Source organism: Nelumbo lutea, chromosome 4, assembly GCF_056320005.1.
Source record: "Nelumbo lutea isolate HS-2025 chromosome 4, American lotus-T2T, whole genome shotgun sequence".
NCBI classification, from domain to species: Eukaryota; Viridiplantae; Streptophyta; class Magnoliopsida; order Proteales; family Nelumbonaceae; genus Nelumbo; species Nelumbo lutea.
The window spans coordinates 83791110-83803833 of NC_142687.1; the positions used below are offsets into that span (position 1 = coordinate 83791110).

The following is a 12724-nucleotide window of genomic DNA, read 5'->3' on the forward strand; positions in this document are numbered from 1 at the left end:
CAATCTAATGGTTCTCTCTTGTGGTCATGCACTCATGCTTTTGGTTGCTCTCCAAAGTTAAAGAATCTCTTCAGCAGTTTAGTGACATTTTCTTTTGTTTTGTAAATAAAGTACACTTTAATTCTTCAGCCCAAGGTTCAAAGTATCGATATGCCCCTGTGTATTGGTACTAAAAAAATATCCGCTCAATGAGTTTTTTTTTTTTTCAAAATTTGACTTTTAAAGATGTTTTTAATGGTTTTTTTACTGAAATAAACGAGAGTCCCAAAACACCTGTAAATAGATGTATCGAGACCAAAAGATACAATATGATATTACCCGATACAGGGCGTATCATATCGATACTTTGAACCTTGCTCCAACCCACTTGATAGCCTCTCAAGCAAAAAGTTTATCCCAGGAAAGGATGTATTTGTCTAAATACCCCCATGGGGATGGGGGTTTCGGATGTGAAAAACTTTGTAGATGTTTTGCCGTTATAATATGGTCGGTTTAACTATAAAAAAAAGTATTACAACATAAAAGGTGTAAATTGATTTGGGTTGGCTTTGGCTAAGATCCATACTTAACACACCACGACACCAAACATACCCTTAATTTGATGGTGTGGCAATGGCATAAAATAGGAAATTTTGTCAAAGAGCTCAGAGCCTTCAACCAATGGCTCAAATCTACCACATTACAATCATGGTGATGTTTGATACGACTTTTGTTTATTTGAAAAACGTTTGTACTTGATTAATCTTCAAAACTAAGAAAAAATGATTAGCATCATTAGACGCCACATAAGCACAATAGTAAATAAACACCTTAATGTTAGGGATATATTAAAATCAAACATTTTCTAACCGTTGACTACTTGACTAATACATAATCCGAGATAAACATTTATTTGATAAACAAATTTACCAAATAACATTTTGAAACAAATGCCCACATGACTATAAGATAACATTGTTTTTCAAAGGATAAATTACAAATAGGTACCTATACTTTGGGGGTAGTGATAGATAGAATCATCTCAAAAATACATTAAAAAAAGTATTTTTGACATTATATAATATTTAATTGTCGAAATTTTAACGGATGTACGCAAGTCTCTACTTTTCTTTAAGTCAAATAAACTCAAATGCTCCAAAAGTAGTGGTACCTATTTTCACTACTCGAAAGGGTATATATTTATAATTTTATCCTTTTCAAAATAAACGAAAGTCATACGAAACCAGATCGGTTTTAGTCAGTGCAAAGTCTGTTCGAATAGCCATCGAATAGCCTTTACAGCCTTGCATCAGGAATATCTCCGTACTTTTATTCTTTATTTGATGGGAGATATTCCCAACGTAAGACTATAATGCTTGTTCGAATCGACTTTGTACTGATTGAATCCGGTTTCAAACGGAACATACACATTGGCCACGTTGTAGTGCGGGGTAATTCACCCGTGGGCCGCGGGAGACGCTCCCATCATTCCTATGATTTGCAGTAGGCGCGCTGCGCGCAACGCAAATCACCCGCAGGCCGCAGGCGGAGGGTCTGTCTTTTCAATGCGCGCGAGTCCCGTTCCGCTGCACTCTCTTTCTGAATGCTTAACATAAATAGACATCCATCCTATTCTTGTTTCCCTAGTATCGCCTTATATTCGGATATTCTTCTCCAGCCAAACTTTTCGATTCTAACGTACAAGCGTGGGAACTCAGGACTCAGGAGGTGCAGACGGAACAGGGTGCAGCCCCACTGCCCATATTACCGAGAGTCTGCAGTTCCGCAGGTTTGGTCCCGCGCCTCTTTCTCTCCGTAGTGGCGCGATTCACCATCTCAACTACTGGTTGGTCGTCGCTCATCGGGGTCTCTATTGCCTTCTTGGAACCCGACGTTTTTCTTTCGTTTTTTCAAATTTCTTTTCAATTATCGAATTGTTCCTCGCTTTATATTAATAAATTTTGATAAAAAACTATTAGTTTGATTACGTTTGGCGATAAAAATCGACCGTAAATGTTTCTCCACCCGAGCAAGATCGTTGATTTTATGGCATTTTCTTGAAAATTCCGGCTTTGTTGAGGATTCCGATGAATATAAATGGCGACGGCGGCAATGGCTAGTGCCCTCTGTGCGGCATTAATTTTGTATTACGTGTGGAGTCGGAGATGGTCCCCGAAGGACGAGGAAGATGATCGCAGAGGGGACGTCTCGAAATCAAGTCGTTCGAGTAAGAGAAAAATCGTTCGGAGACCTGCGCAGGCGCCTGCCACGTGGTTGGAAGCGATCACCACCCTGTCGGAGACGCTTAGGTTTACGTATTCGGAAACCCTAGGCAAATGGCCGATAGGAGACTTGGCTTTCGGCATAAACTATCTCATGCGACGGCAGGCAAGCACGTCCTTTTTCAACTTTTTGCCTTTGAAGTTTTAACTTCATACTTGACTTCCTTCTTGCATAATGTCATGATGATTGCTTGAATGAATGGATACTTTTCTGCTTTTTGTAAGCTTTCATATTCATATCATGATTCGTGCGTCAAAATTTGATCCTGTATGCTTTATTTGCTCAGCCGTGGAGAATACGTACCTAAGGTCTTAACTGCATAATTTTTGAACACAAACCACTTTCTTAGACCATAAACGTGGGTCATTGTTTAAAAAATCATTTTATGTTCTAACTAAAAACATTTTCACGAAAAAACAAATCATTTCTATGGATACCAATACAAAATGTTCAACAAGTTTTATTTTGTTCATTATATCAATGTAAAGTTTTCAATTTACATGGACATAAATATCATATAAATTATTTGTTATAACATGCTTTTTTCTTTCTACTTTACTTCATAAAATATATTTTAATTTTATATGATTTAAATAAGTAGTTTTGATGGCATAAGAAGCATACTCACTTGTAAAGCATAAATTTTGTATTAAATAAAAATCATAAAACAATATTTACATCTTAAGATATAAAAAATGGATACATTTATTTTATGTATTATCATAATGAATAGTAATACTAGAATTTTTTAAAACTTTAAATCTATTCTGAGTGGATGAACATGCATCTTCAAATGTTTAAAAGTGTCACTTTTATTATGATATAGCTATATAATTGTTTAAAATAGAATGTCATCATATAATTTCAAAAAATAATAGTAACAGATACTTTTAAAGATTAATATTTACAATTTTTTAAATTTCTACAAAATTTTAACATGGAATCTCTGATATCTCCAAAATATTTTTATTTTTAAGTGGTTGACATTTTCATCTAAACCAACATTTTAAACTTTAATTGGAGACTTAATGTATTCTGGGATTTTGGAATCTACCAAGACATGTTGGTGGGGGCAAGTTATGTATGCAGTTTAACCTTCCAAAGACCCCAGATAGCTTGGACCAACACATTAGGTAATGACCTTTTATCATCATGTTGGTGCAAGTGTTTCAAGATCTTCTATTGGTGATATAACATGATCTTATATTGTGGTTAAACTTTCTAGGGCAAACAGTATTGCATCTGATTTATGGGACCATGCACACCTTACTTCTCAGTCTTACATATCAAAAAAGTCAATATGCAATTTGAGATGTTATCAATGTATGGTGTTGCAGGATAATATGCATGTCGCACGTGTGTATGCTGGAAGTAATTCTGTGCAGCTTAAAGGTCCTGCAATTATTGTTGAGTTGACTCATCTTCTCAAATTGTTGACTCTTTGCATGCTTTTCTCAAAAAAGCCATTTCCAGTGTTTTTGGCATGTGCTGGTTACTCACAAGAAGATGTGCTTCTTCAAAAACCTAAGGCAGGGGTAAGTACCAGCTAGAAATGAGCTTTATTTGTAATCTTTTTATTTTTTTGTTTTCCTGACTATCTACTCATGGGATGCTCGCTGTTTCTATCACTTCTAAATAAATAGATTATGGTAATTATATTACAACTTATATAGTTTTCATTGATGCAATACTGTCTGCAGCTTCTGAAGCCTGCTTTTACAATTTTATGTGATAGAAGTTCAAAATGCTTCCTGCTATTGATTCGGGGAACCCATAGCATTAAGGACACATTAACAGCAGCAACTGGAGCAGTGGTCCCTTTTCACCATTCACTTTTACATGAAGGTGGTGTCTGCAATTTAGTCTTAGGTTATGCACATTGTGGTATGGTTGCTGCAGCTCGTTGGATTGCGAAGCTTTGTACACCTTGCCTTCTTAAGGCACTTGGTGATTATCCCAACTACAAAGTCAAGGTAGACATTATGCTGTAATCTAAGTTAACACCATACCATCTATTTTTTCCTGGTTTTCCATGCTTTTCATACCTTGGAACCAATTATGGATTTTTTGAATACAATGACGTACAAAAGCAAACACCTCCAAAGGGGTTTACAATGTACCACTCTCAACATCCAATATCATTTGTGAACTGAAAACAAAATCCCTTTTTATCAATAACAAAGAATTTTATTAATTCAAGAAAAGGTGGTAAATTAAAGATACAAGTATACAACTGCCAGCTCCCACAGAGATAGTCCCACCCTCAACTATCAGTCAATGTAGCTCAATACAAATATTCTCTATAAACCCTTTGTTTTGCTAGAGCAACAACCAATCCATTTGCTGATCTATGTTCCCATTAGAAAAGGTGTTTGTTTGCAGATAGAAGGCTGGAGAAGCTGGACTGCTGGGATGGCTCTGTGTATATAGTCTGATCCTGCTTTCTTATTTTTTGATCAATAACAGTAATCCATTAGATTAATATAAAATTTTAGTTACAGCACTCCAGAGAGAGATAAACAGGCTTAACTCTCTCCAAGGGGACAACAAAGAAAGAAAAATTACAGAACAGCCCAAAACATTTGATCCCTTCCCACCCCCTACTTTGCCAAATCATCAGCAAAAGGATTTGCTGTTTTCTTGGCCCACTGAAACTGGATTTCCAGTCCTCTAGTTAGCCATTTAATTTCCCTCCTCTCATTAGCAAACTTCCCAAGTTCACTACCTTCTTGTAACCAGCTTAAGACCAGATTTGAGTCCCCTTCAACAACTACCTTTTGTATATTCAGTTCCTCAGTTTTCCTTAGACCCTCCAGTAGCATAGACCTCAGTTTTAAGAGAGTCCCCAACCCCAATGGGACCTGAATACAATGCAAGCACCTTCCCATCCTCATCTCTGAAGACCCCTCCTACACCCGATGGACCTGGATTTCCCTCATTACTTCCATCAAAGTTTAGCTTTGTAAAACCACAGCTTGGTGGTGACCACACGGGACAAACTGAGGAGCAGGTAGGAGCAGAATTTGCCACCTTCGATCAGCTATTCAGCAACATATCTGTAGAAATATCAGCAAACAAGTCCAAGGATTTTAGCCAGTGCACCACCCTAACTGTAATTACTTCAATAAGACTTTCTTAACTTTTTTCAACTTTAGAAAAAATTCTAGTGTTCCTTTCCTCCCATAGAGTCCAGTAAATAGCAGCCCTCACACACCTCCAAATAATCATTCCCCTTTTGTTTGGCCAACAAAGGAACAAAGGGCTAAACAAACTATGAATATTTGGCGGTGGGGTCGACCTACAACCAAAAAAAGGAAAGAAGCCATTCCCAAAGATCAGCAGCAAAGGGGCAAGAAACTAATAAATGGTTGGAGCTTTCACCATTAGCCTTGCAAAGAATGCACCAATTTGGAGACAAGCACCAAAAAGGCCTTTTTCTTTGGAGTAAGTCACAAGTATTACACCTTTTCAGGAAGGCTTTCCAACGAAAGGCTCCAGTCCTTGGAGGAATCGACTCACCCTAAACATCCTCTAATGGAAAATGCTGTGCAAAATTACTGGTTGAAGGCAAGAGGGACTTAAAGAAGGAAGCACAAGAGGTCTCGAAAGGAGCTAGGGTCCACAATCTCTTATCCCTCTCAAAGGGATCCAACATCACCCTGTGTAAGATCTGAACCAGACTCATGACATTTTCAACCTTTACATCCCTGAAGCCTCTTCTAAACCCCAAATCCCAATCAAACCCAAAGTTAGATTGAGAAGGAACTAGAAAATTAGACACAACCTTGCTTTTATACTGGGAGAGGGATAACAGGGAAGGGAATTGGTCTTTCAAAGGTATCTCACCCACCCAAATGTGCTTCCAAAATTTTACCTGATTCTTAGAGTAGAGGTCATACTTGATGTGCTACAAAAAGGAAGGAAGAATGGCATGTATAGATTTCCAAGGAGAGGTACAAGTAAATTTTGCCACAGTCCCAAATAGTGTGATCTTGCTTTCAATGTTTACCCATTTGAAAGAGTTCTGTATCTCACTTGCAATCTTTATAATTTGTCTAAGCCATAGTTGTCAAGGTGACGCCTAAGCGACAAGGCGCCCTTTGAGGCTCGCCTCGCCTAATCGCCAAGAAGTTTTGTACTATGTATTATAAAATACTTTTTTATTCTTTATTTTTTCACATTATAATTTTAAATAGGCACTATTAAACTAAGCTATTCATTTTGTGTGTTTAAATACTAATTTCTTTTTATTATTTTCTTATTTGTTAGGGTTTAATCAATACAAACATTGCTAAATGCTGTATTGAACCCTCAAAGACTTTAAAACCTGAACCAATAAGTAAGGAAGAACTTAAAATTTTGTCTAATCAACACATTTTCTACTACTAATTTTTTTCTTCTTTTCCTATAACAAAAATAAGGGTTCAGCCCTTATATTTTTTGAATGTTCTTTTCCTTCTTTTTTTTTTTCTCATTAATATGTTGATTTTCTATACTTTAACATGAACTCTATACTTTTCTTATGAAAATTATGAATAATTATTAAGGAAATATGGTTATGGTACCTAGGGAACTACCCTAGGATCTATGCTTTCTACACAAAAAAATCCATTGCCTAGGCAACTAGACGACTAGGCGCCCCCTTGTCGCCTAGCCTTGCCTTGGCACCTTGAAAACTATGCTCTCAGCTCTTGTCTATATATCCATCTGCACTGGCTGCTGTTTTTCAACACCAACATAGAGTCACCTTCAACCTCCACTTGCCTTAAGTTTAGCTGTTTGGCTAGCCTCAGGTCTTGTAATAAAGAAGAAATTTGTATTGGTTGTTAAGAAGAAACACAAGAATATTTAAAAACAAAAAACACTGTGGATATCCTTCTTGATGTGAATATGGCAAGAGTGGTGGTTTGGATGTTAACAACAAACAGTGGCAGACAATTGCAACCCACTCCACTAGTAGACTGACAGTGATCTAAGCTCTAAAGGAATGGAAATTAAAATTGAATTTTGATGGCTGCAATCTAGAGAACACAGGGCCATTGGTAATAGGTGGAATTTTCAGAGACTATTATACAAGCTCTTCTAGATTATGCAATAATGGACAACTTGGTGTTCGTTACTATCTAAGGGCTTAACTAAGAGCCCTTCTGTAAGGTCTTAAAATTTCTTCGACTAGGACATGGAGGGATTTGATGATGGAAGGTGATTGCCAAGACAACAAAAGGGGATAAAATTTATTACCTAAGGGGGGTTGGGCTATGGCCTCTTTAGATCCATGCTGAGAGATGCACAAACTCTAGCAACTAATCTGAATTGTTAAGAAAAAGAAACAAAAAAGTAAATAAATAAAGGCTGATAAAAAATCTGAATTGTTCATTTGGATGGGTTTCTAGATCAGTAAATGAAAGGGCAGATACATTATCAACAAATGTATCAGTAGAGAAGACTTCTTTTTATCGGGGAAATACTGAACCAGAGAGTTCTAAACTATTTTTGCTTTTTTTAAGTTTCTATTTTTTTATTTCTGTTGTATTTGTTTTGACAGCCTTATGCTTTTTGGGGACTGTGATTGGAACTGTTTTTCTTCTATGTTTTAATAAAAGTTGAGAGAATTAATGATAAAAAGTATGAGGAGAAATCTTCAAAGCCAATGCCCACTCCATTAGAAAACTGCCAATGGCTGGATGTATCTAGATAAAAGGTCTTTCTGATATATCAAAAATATTTGTTCTCTTTTCTTTCCATATGGTTAACAGATCACAAAAGGGACTATACAAGATTGCCTCCAGTTGGCAGGCCAAGAGAGGAGTAAAGAATGAACAGAACAAGGAAAAATCTATCTTTTCTAGAGTTGTATTTTATTTTTATTAACTTCTTTTCTTAATTGGATCTAAGCAGTTCTGTTTTTAGAAAAAACTTTAGTTGTGGTCCAATTTAAGTTCAACTAATGTTTAGTGAAAGCTGAAGTTCTGTAGCTGAAGCAGTAGAAGATAGGAGAAGACCAAGAGATGCTGTGAATGTCGAACTGAACTAACCCAGTCGACAGTACTATTATTTATATTAAAGTACAGTACAATGTTACATGAAATGACTGGGATGCCCCTGATTAGTGATGGGACACCCAGAAAACTTAAAACACTAAACAAACTTAGGCCCATTAACACAGGCCCAGTACATAACAACTTAAACTCAAATATAGGCTGATAAGAACTCTTATCAGCCGAACCATCAATACATACAAAACCTTCAACCTAACACTCCCCCTCAAGCTAAGCATGGATGTCAATCATGTTTAGCTTGCCAAGAAGGTCCATGAACTTTGTTGCAGCCAACCCTTTAGTCAATACATCTGCAACATCTTAGATGGAGTATAAGGAATGCAGAGTTCTCCCAAGACTATTCTCTCTCTAACAAAATGTCGATCAATCTTAATATGTTTTGTCCTGTCATGTTGCACAGGGTTATTTGCAATGTTGATGGCAGCCTTGTTGTCACAATACAGTCTGAGAGGACCCTCAGCTTTAATGCAAAGTTCATTAAGAAGGGTCCTGAGCCATAGGAGTTCAGCAACCTTGTGAGCCATAGCTCGATATTCTGCTTCCGCACTTGATCTAGCAACTACATTTTGCTTCTTATTGCGCCATGTGACCAGGTTTCCTCCCACAAATGTGCAATATCCTGAAGTTGATTTTTTGTCTCCAAGAGAACTAGCCCAATTTGCATCAGTATAAGCTTCAATTTCAATTCTATTGTTTTTCCTGAATAGAATTCCCTTCCTTGGGCAAGTCTTCAAGTACTTGAGAATCCTTTCAACTGCTTTCATATGAGGGACCTTTGGAGAGTGCATGAATTGACTGACATGTACATCATAAGCAATATCTGGCCGAGTTAGAGATAGGTATATAAGCTTCCCTACCAATTTTTGGTATCTCTCTCTATCACAGTAGTCATCCCTTACTGATTCTTGTAGGTCATGATTCTGTTCTATTGGAGTATCTACTAGCCTACACCCCATCATGCCTGTTTCCTCTAGGAGGTCAAGAACATACTTCCGCTGACATATGTAGATTCATTCTCTTGACCTAGCAACTTCAATCCCAAGAAATATCTCAAATGGCTCAAGTCTTTGATCTCAAATTCCGAAGCTAAAAACTCCTTCAGTCTTTTTATCTCTTCCAAGTCATTCCCGGTAATCACCATATCATCCACATAAACAATGAGTGCCGTAAGTTTGCTATCCTGTCTCCTTATGAATAAGGTATGATCTGCACCGCTCTGAGTGTACCACACTTTCTTAATGGCCCCACAAAGCCTTTCAAACCATTCACGAGGAGACTGTTTCAAACCATATAATGCTTTCCTCAGTTTACACACCTTTTTACCAAAGTCATAGTCTGGTGGAGGTTCCATAAATACCTCTTCATGAAGATCACCATTTAGGAAGGCATTCTTCACATCCAGCTGATGAAGTTCCCATGAAAAATTTGCTGCTAGTGACAATAGAACCCGAATTGTGTTGTGCTTTGCTACTGGGCAAAGGTTTCTTTGTAGTCAATTCCTTCTTTTTGAGTAAACCCCTTTGCCACAAGTCTGGTCTTGTACCTTTCAATGGACCCTCCTCCCTGTGCTTTACAGTAAACACCCACTTGCACCCAACAGTGCCCTTCCCCTTTGGCAGATCCACTAATTCCTATGTTCTTACTTTCATTAGGGCTTTCATCTCTTCATTCATAGCTTCTTTCCACCTTGGATCAGACACGTACAAAGGAAAGAGCAGACACAAAGGAATGATAGGCAGGAGATAAATGTGTGTAAGAAACAAAATCAGCAATGGGGTGTAGGGTGGTACAAGAACGGATAGGCTTACGGAGAGCAATAGGAAGATCCAAATCAGAAGTATGTAAGTCAGAATTACCTTGGATTATAGAAACAGATTGATCTGAGTCCAACTAGTTGTTGTCATGAGGTTGAGGGCCCTTTTTCCTTCTGTTGTATGTGAGTATCTCTTTTTGTTGCCTACTGGAGTCTTCAGGGACATCTGCAGCATCAGGAGAAGTAACCGACACAGTGGGAGCCTCACTAGGTTGACCCAGAATGCCACAACTAGTAGTAGCAGAAGAAGATGGAAGGCCCGAGGCAGATAGAGGAGCAAAAAAGGAGGGAGAATGAGAATCCTCTTCCATCCCACTAGTCTCCCCCTGAAGAAGATTTTGAGAAGACTGAAAATAGGGTTAAGACTCAAAAGACCACATCTCTGGTGTCATACTTTCTCTTGGAGACAGGATCATAACACTTGTACCCCTTCTGTGTAGGAGAGTACCCCAAAAATACTCATTTTGTAGCCTTAGGGTCCAACTTGGTCTTCTTTGTATCCTTCACATGTATGAAACATATACAGCCAAAGACCCGTGGAGGGAGAGGAAAGTCTGGAAGAGTGGGACACAAAACAGAGAAAGGGTTTTTCATACCCAATACCTTGGATGGCATCCGATTTATCGGATATGATGTAGTAAGTACAGTTTGAGACCAGTATTGCTTGGGAACTTTGTACTGGAATAGTAAGGCTCGAGCTGTTTCCAATAGATGTCTATTCTTGCGCTCAACAACCCCATTCTGCTGAGGGGTATTAGCACAGGATGATTGATGTAACATGCCAACATCTTCCATGAATAAGTTCAAGGATTTTTCAAAATATTCAACAACATTATCTGACCGGAATTGCTTAATCTTCTTATCAAATTGTGTTTCAATCATCTTGCAAAAAGCCATAGTTATCCGTGATACTTCATCCCGTCCTTTTAACAGATAGATCCATGTGCATCGAGAATAGTGGTCAATAAAACTGATAAAGTAACGGAAGCCATCAATGGAAACAATGGGTGAAGGGCTCCAAACATCAGAATGAACCAAATCAAAAGGAGCTTGAATTTCATTACTAGAAGTTGGATAAACAGTTCTACATTGTTTTGACATTTGACATACTTCACAAATTAAACTCTGACTTGAAATGCCCTTAAAAAATTTGGGAAACAACATTTCTAATGAAGAGAAAGACAAATGACCTAGCCTAACATGCCACAGATGCAACCTAGCTATTGACTCCACACTCTCCGGACTGCTAGCAACAGATGCTTGTAAGGCTGAACCGGTGTCTGCATCAAAATAGTAGAGGCCTCCATACTCATGACCGCTCCCAATCGTTCTCCTCGTCCTGCGAACTCAGGTTCCTTCTTGTTCTCATCTAAGTAGCCTGTGAGATCACAGGAAGTAATAAAAAGCATTGCAGAAATGGACATTCCCTGAAGTTGTACTCATCCAGCAGCACACTTGTAATCTGCAAGCTTAGCAGATTAGGGTTTTCCAGATTTGAAGACCTTGCAACTGGTTTGTTGTCCCTAGAAGAAACCTCTCTGGATACTGAAGACATCTTGACCGCAGCCTCTGTGTAGATGGCAGGCACTGTGTTAGACTAGCCGAAGTGATCACAGTGCTGAAAGAGAGCCTAGTTGCATAGTTGAAGAGGGTTCTGACAGCTCGCAACACTGTTTCAGACTTGCCGAGACTATCACAGTTCTGAAGCAGTTCAGTTACAGCAGCAAATGAGGTGTTCTGGGCTGGTAACTGACCTGAAACTAAGGGCTCTCCACTACTATGCTATGCATACTTCACTTGAGTTTTGAGTACTGCAACTGTAAAGAGAGTTCTCCTAACTGTGCTATGTAGACTTCACTTGAGCTTCAAGTACTGCATCTGTAGAGAGAGTTCTCCCCCTTACGACTACTGCTAGGACTGCTGAAATCAGTCCTCAACTAGGTCTGTCCTATACAGACCTCTCTTAGTAGCCGAATAGCTACTATCTACTAGAAACGGTCTAGTAGGACATCAACGTCTGGGTCTTACTTCCCTTGCGCCCTACAACCAAGGGAAACCTTAGGTTCGAACCTTGTTTTGTTCTCCTACAACCCTAGGGTTTCACGACAACAAGCCAGAGAAAAAAAAAGAAAAAAAAGACAACAAGAGAGAAGAGAAGGCGTCGGCTGTAACTAGGAAGGTGCTTAATGCTCTGATACCATGAATGCTGAAGTGCTGTAGCTGAAGCAATAGAAGAGAGGAGAAGACCAAGAGATGCTGTGAATGTCGAACTGAACTAACCCAGTCGACAGTACTATTATTTATATTAAAGTACAGTACAATGTTACATGAAATGACTGGGATGCCCCTGATTAGTGATGGGATACCCAGACAACTTAAAACACTAAACAAGCCTAGGCCCATTAACACAGGCCCAATACATAACAACTTAAACTCAAATACAGGCTAATAAGAACTCTTATTAGCCGAACCATCAATACATACAAAACCTTCAACCTAACATTTAGGTCTTTAGCAATCAAAATGTAAACTATAGAGACTCTTATGTGTTTGTATTCTGATTCAAGAAGAAGAAGAAATTTAGAATAGG

The 12724-nt window shown here is 38.3% G+C and overlaps 1 protein-coding gene across 4 annotated transcripts in view; it reads left to right on the plus strand.

The window, feature by feature from the left end:
* Positions 1–1203: 1203 nt before the first annotated feature.
* The window catches only part of LOC148861416 (uncharacterized), a 128740-nt gene continuing 117219 nt past the window's right edge, over positions 1204–12724 (plus strand). For 3 of the 4 annotated variants that reach the window (XM_088984750.1, XM_088984748.1, XM_088984751.1), the window contains exons 1-3: positions 1205–2367; positions 3600–3797; positions 3963–4235. In XM_088984750.1, the coding sequence (XP_088840876.1) occupies positions 2077–2367; positions 3600–3797; positions 3963–4235 (762 nt within the window). In that variant the 5' untranslated portion in view covers positions 1205–2076. Of the gene's footprint in view, positions 2368–3599; positions 3798–3962; positions 4236–12724 lie in introns of all 4 variants that reach the window. The other variant, XM_088984749.1, reaches the window with a different exon arrangement.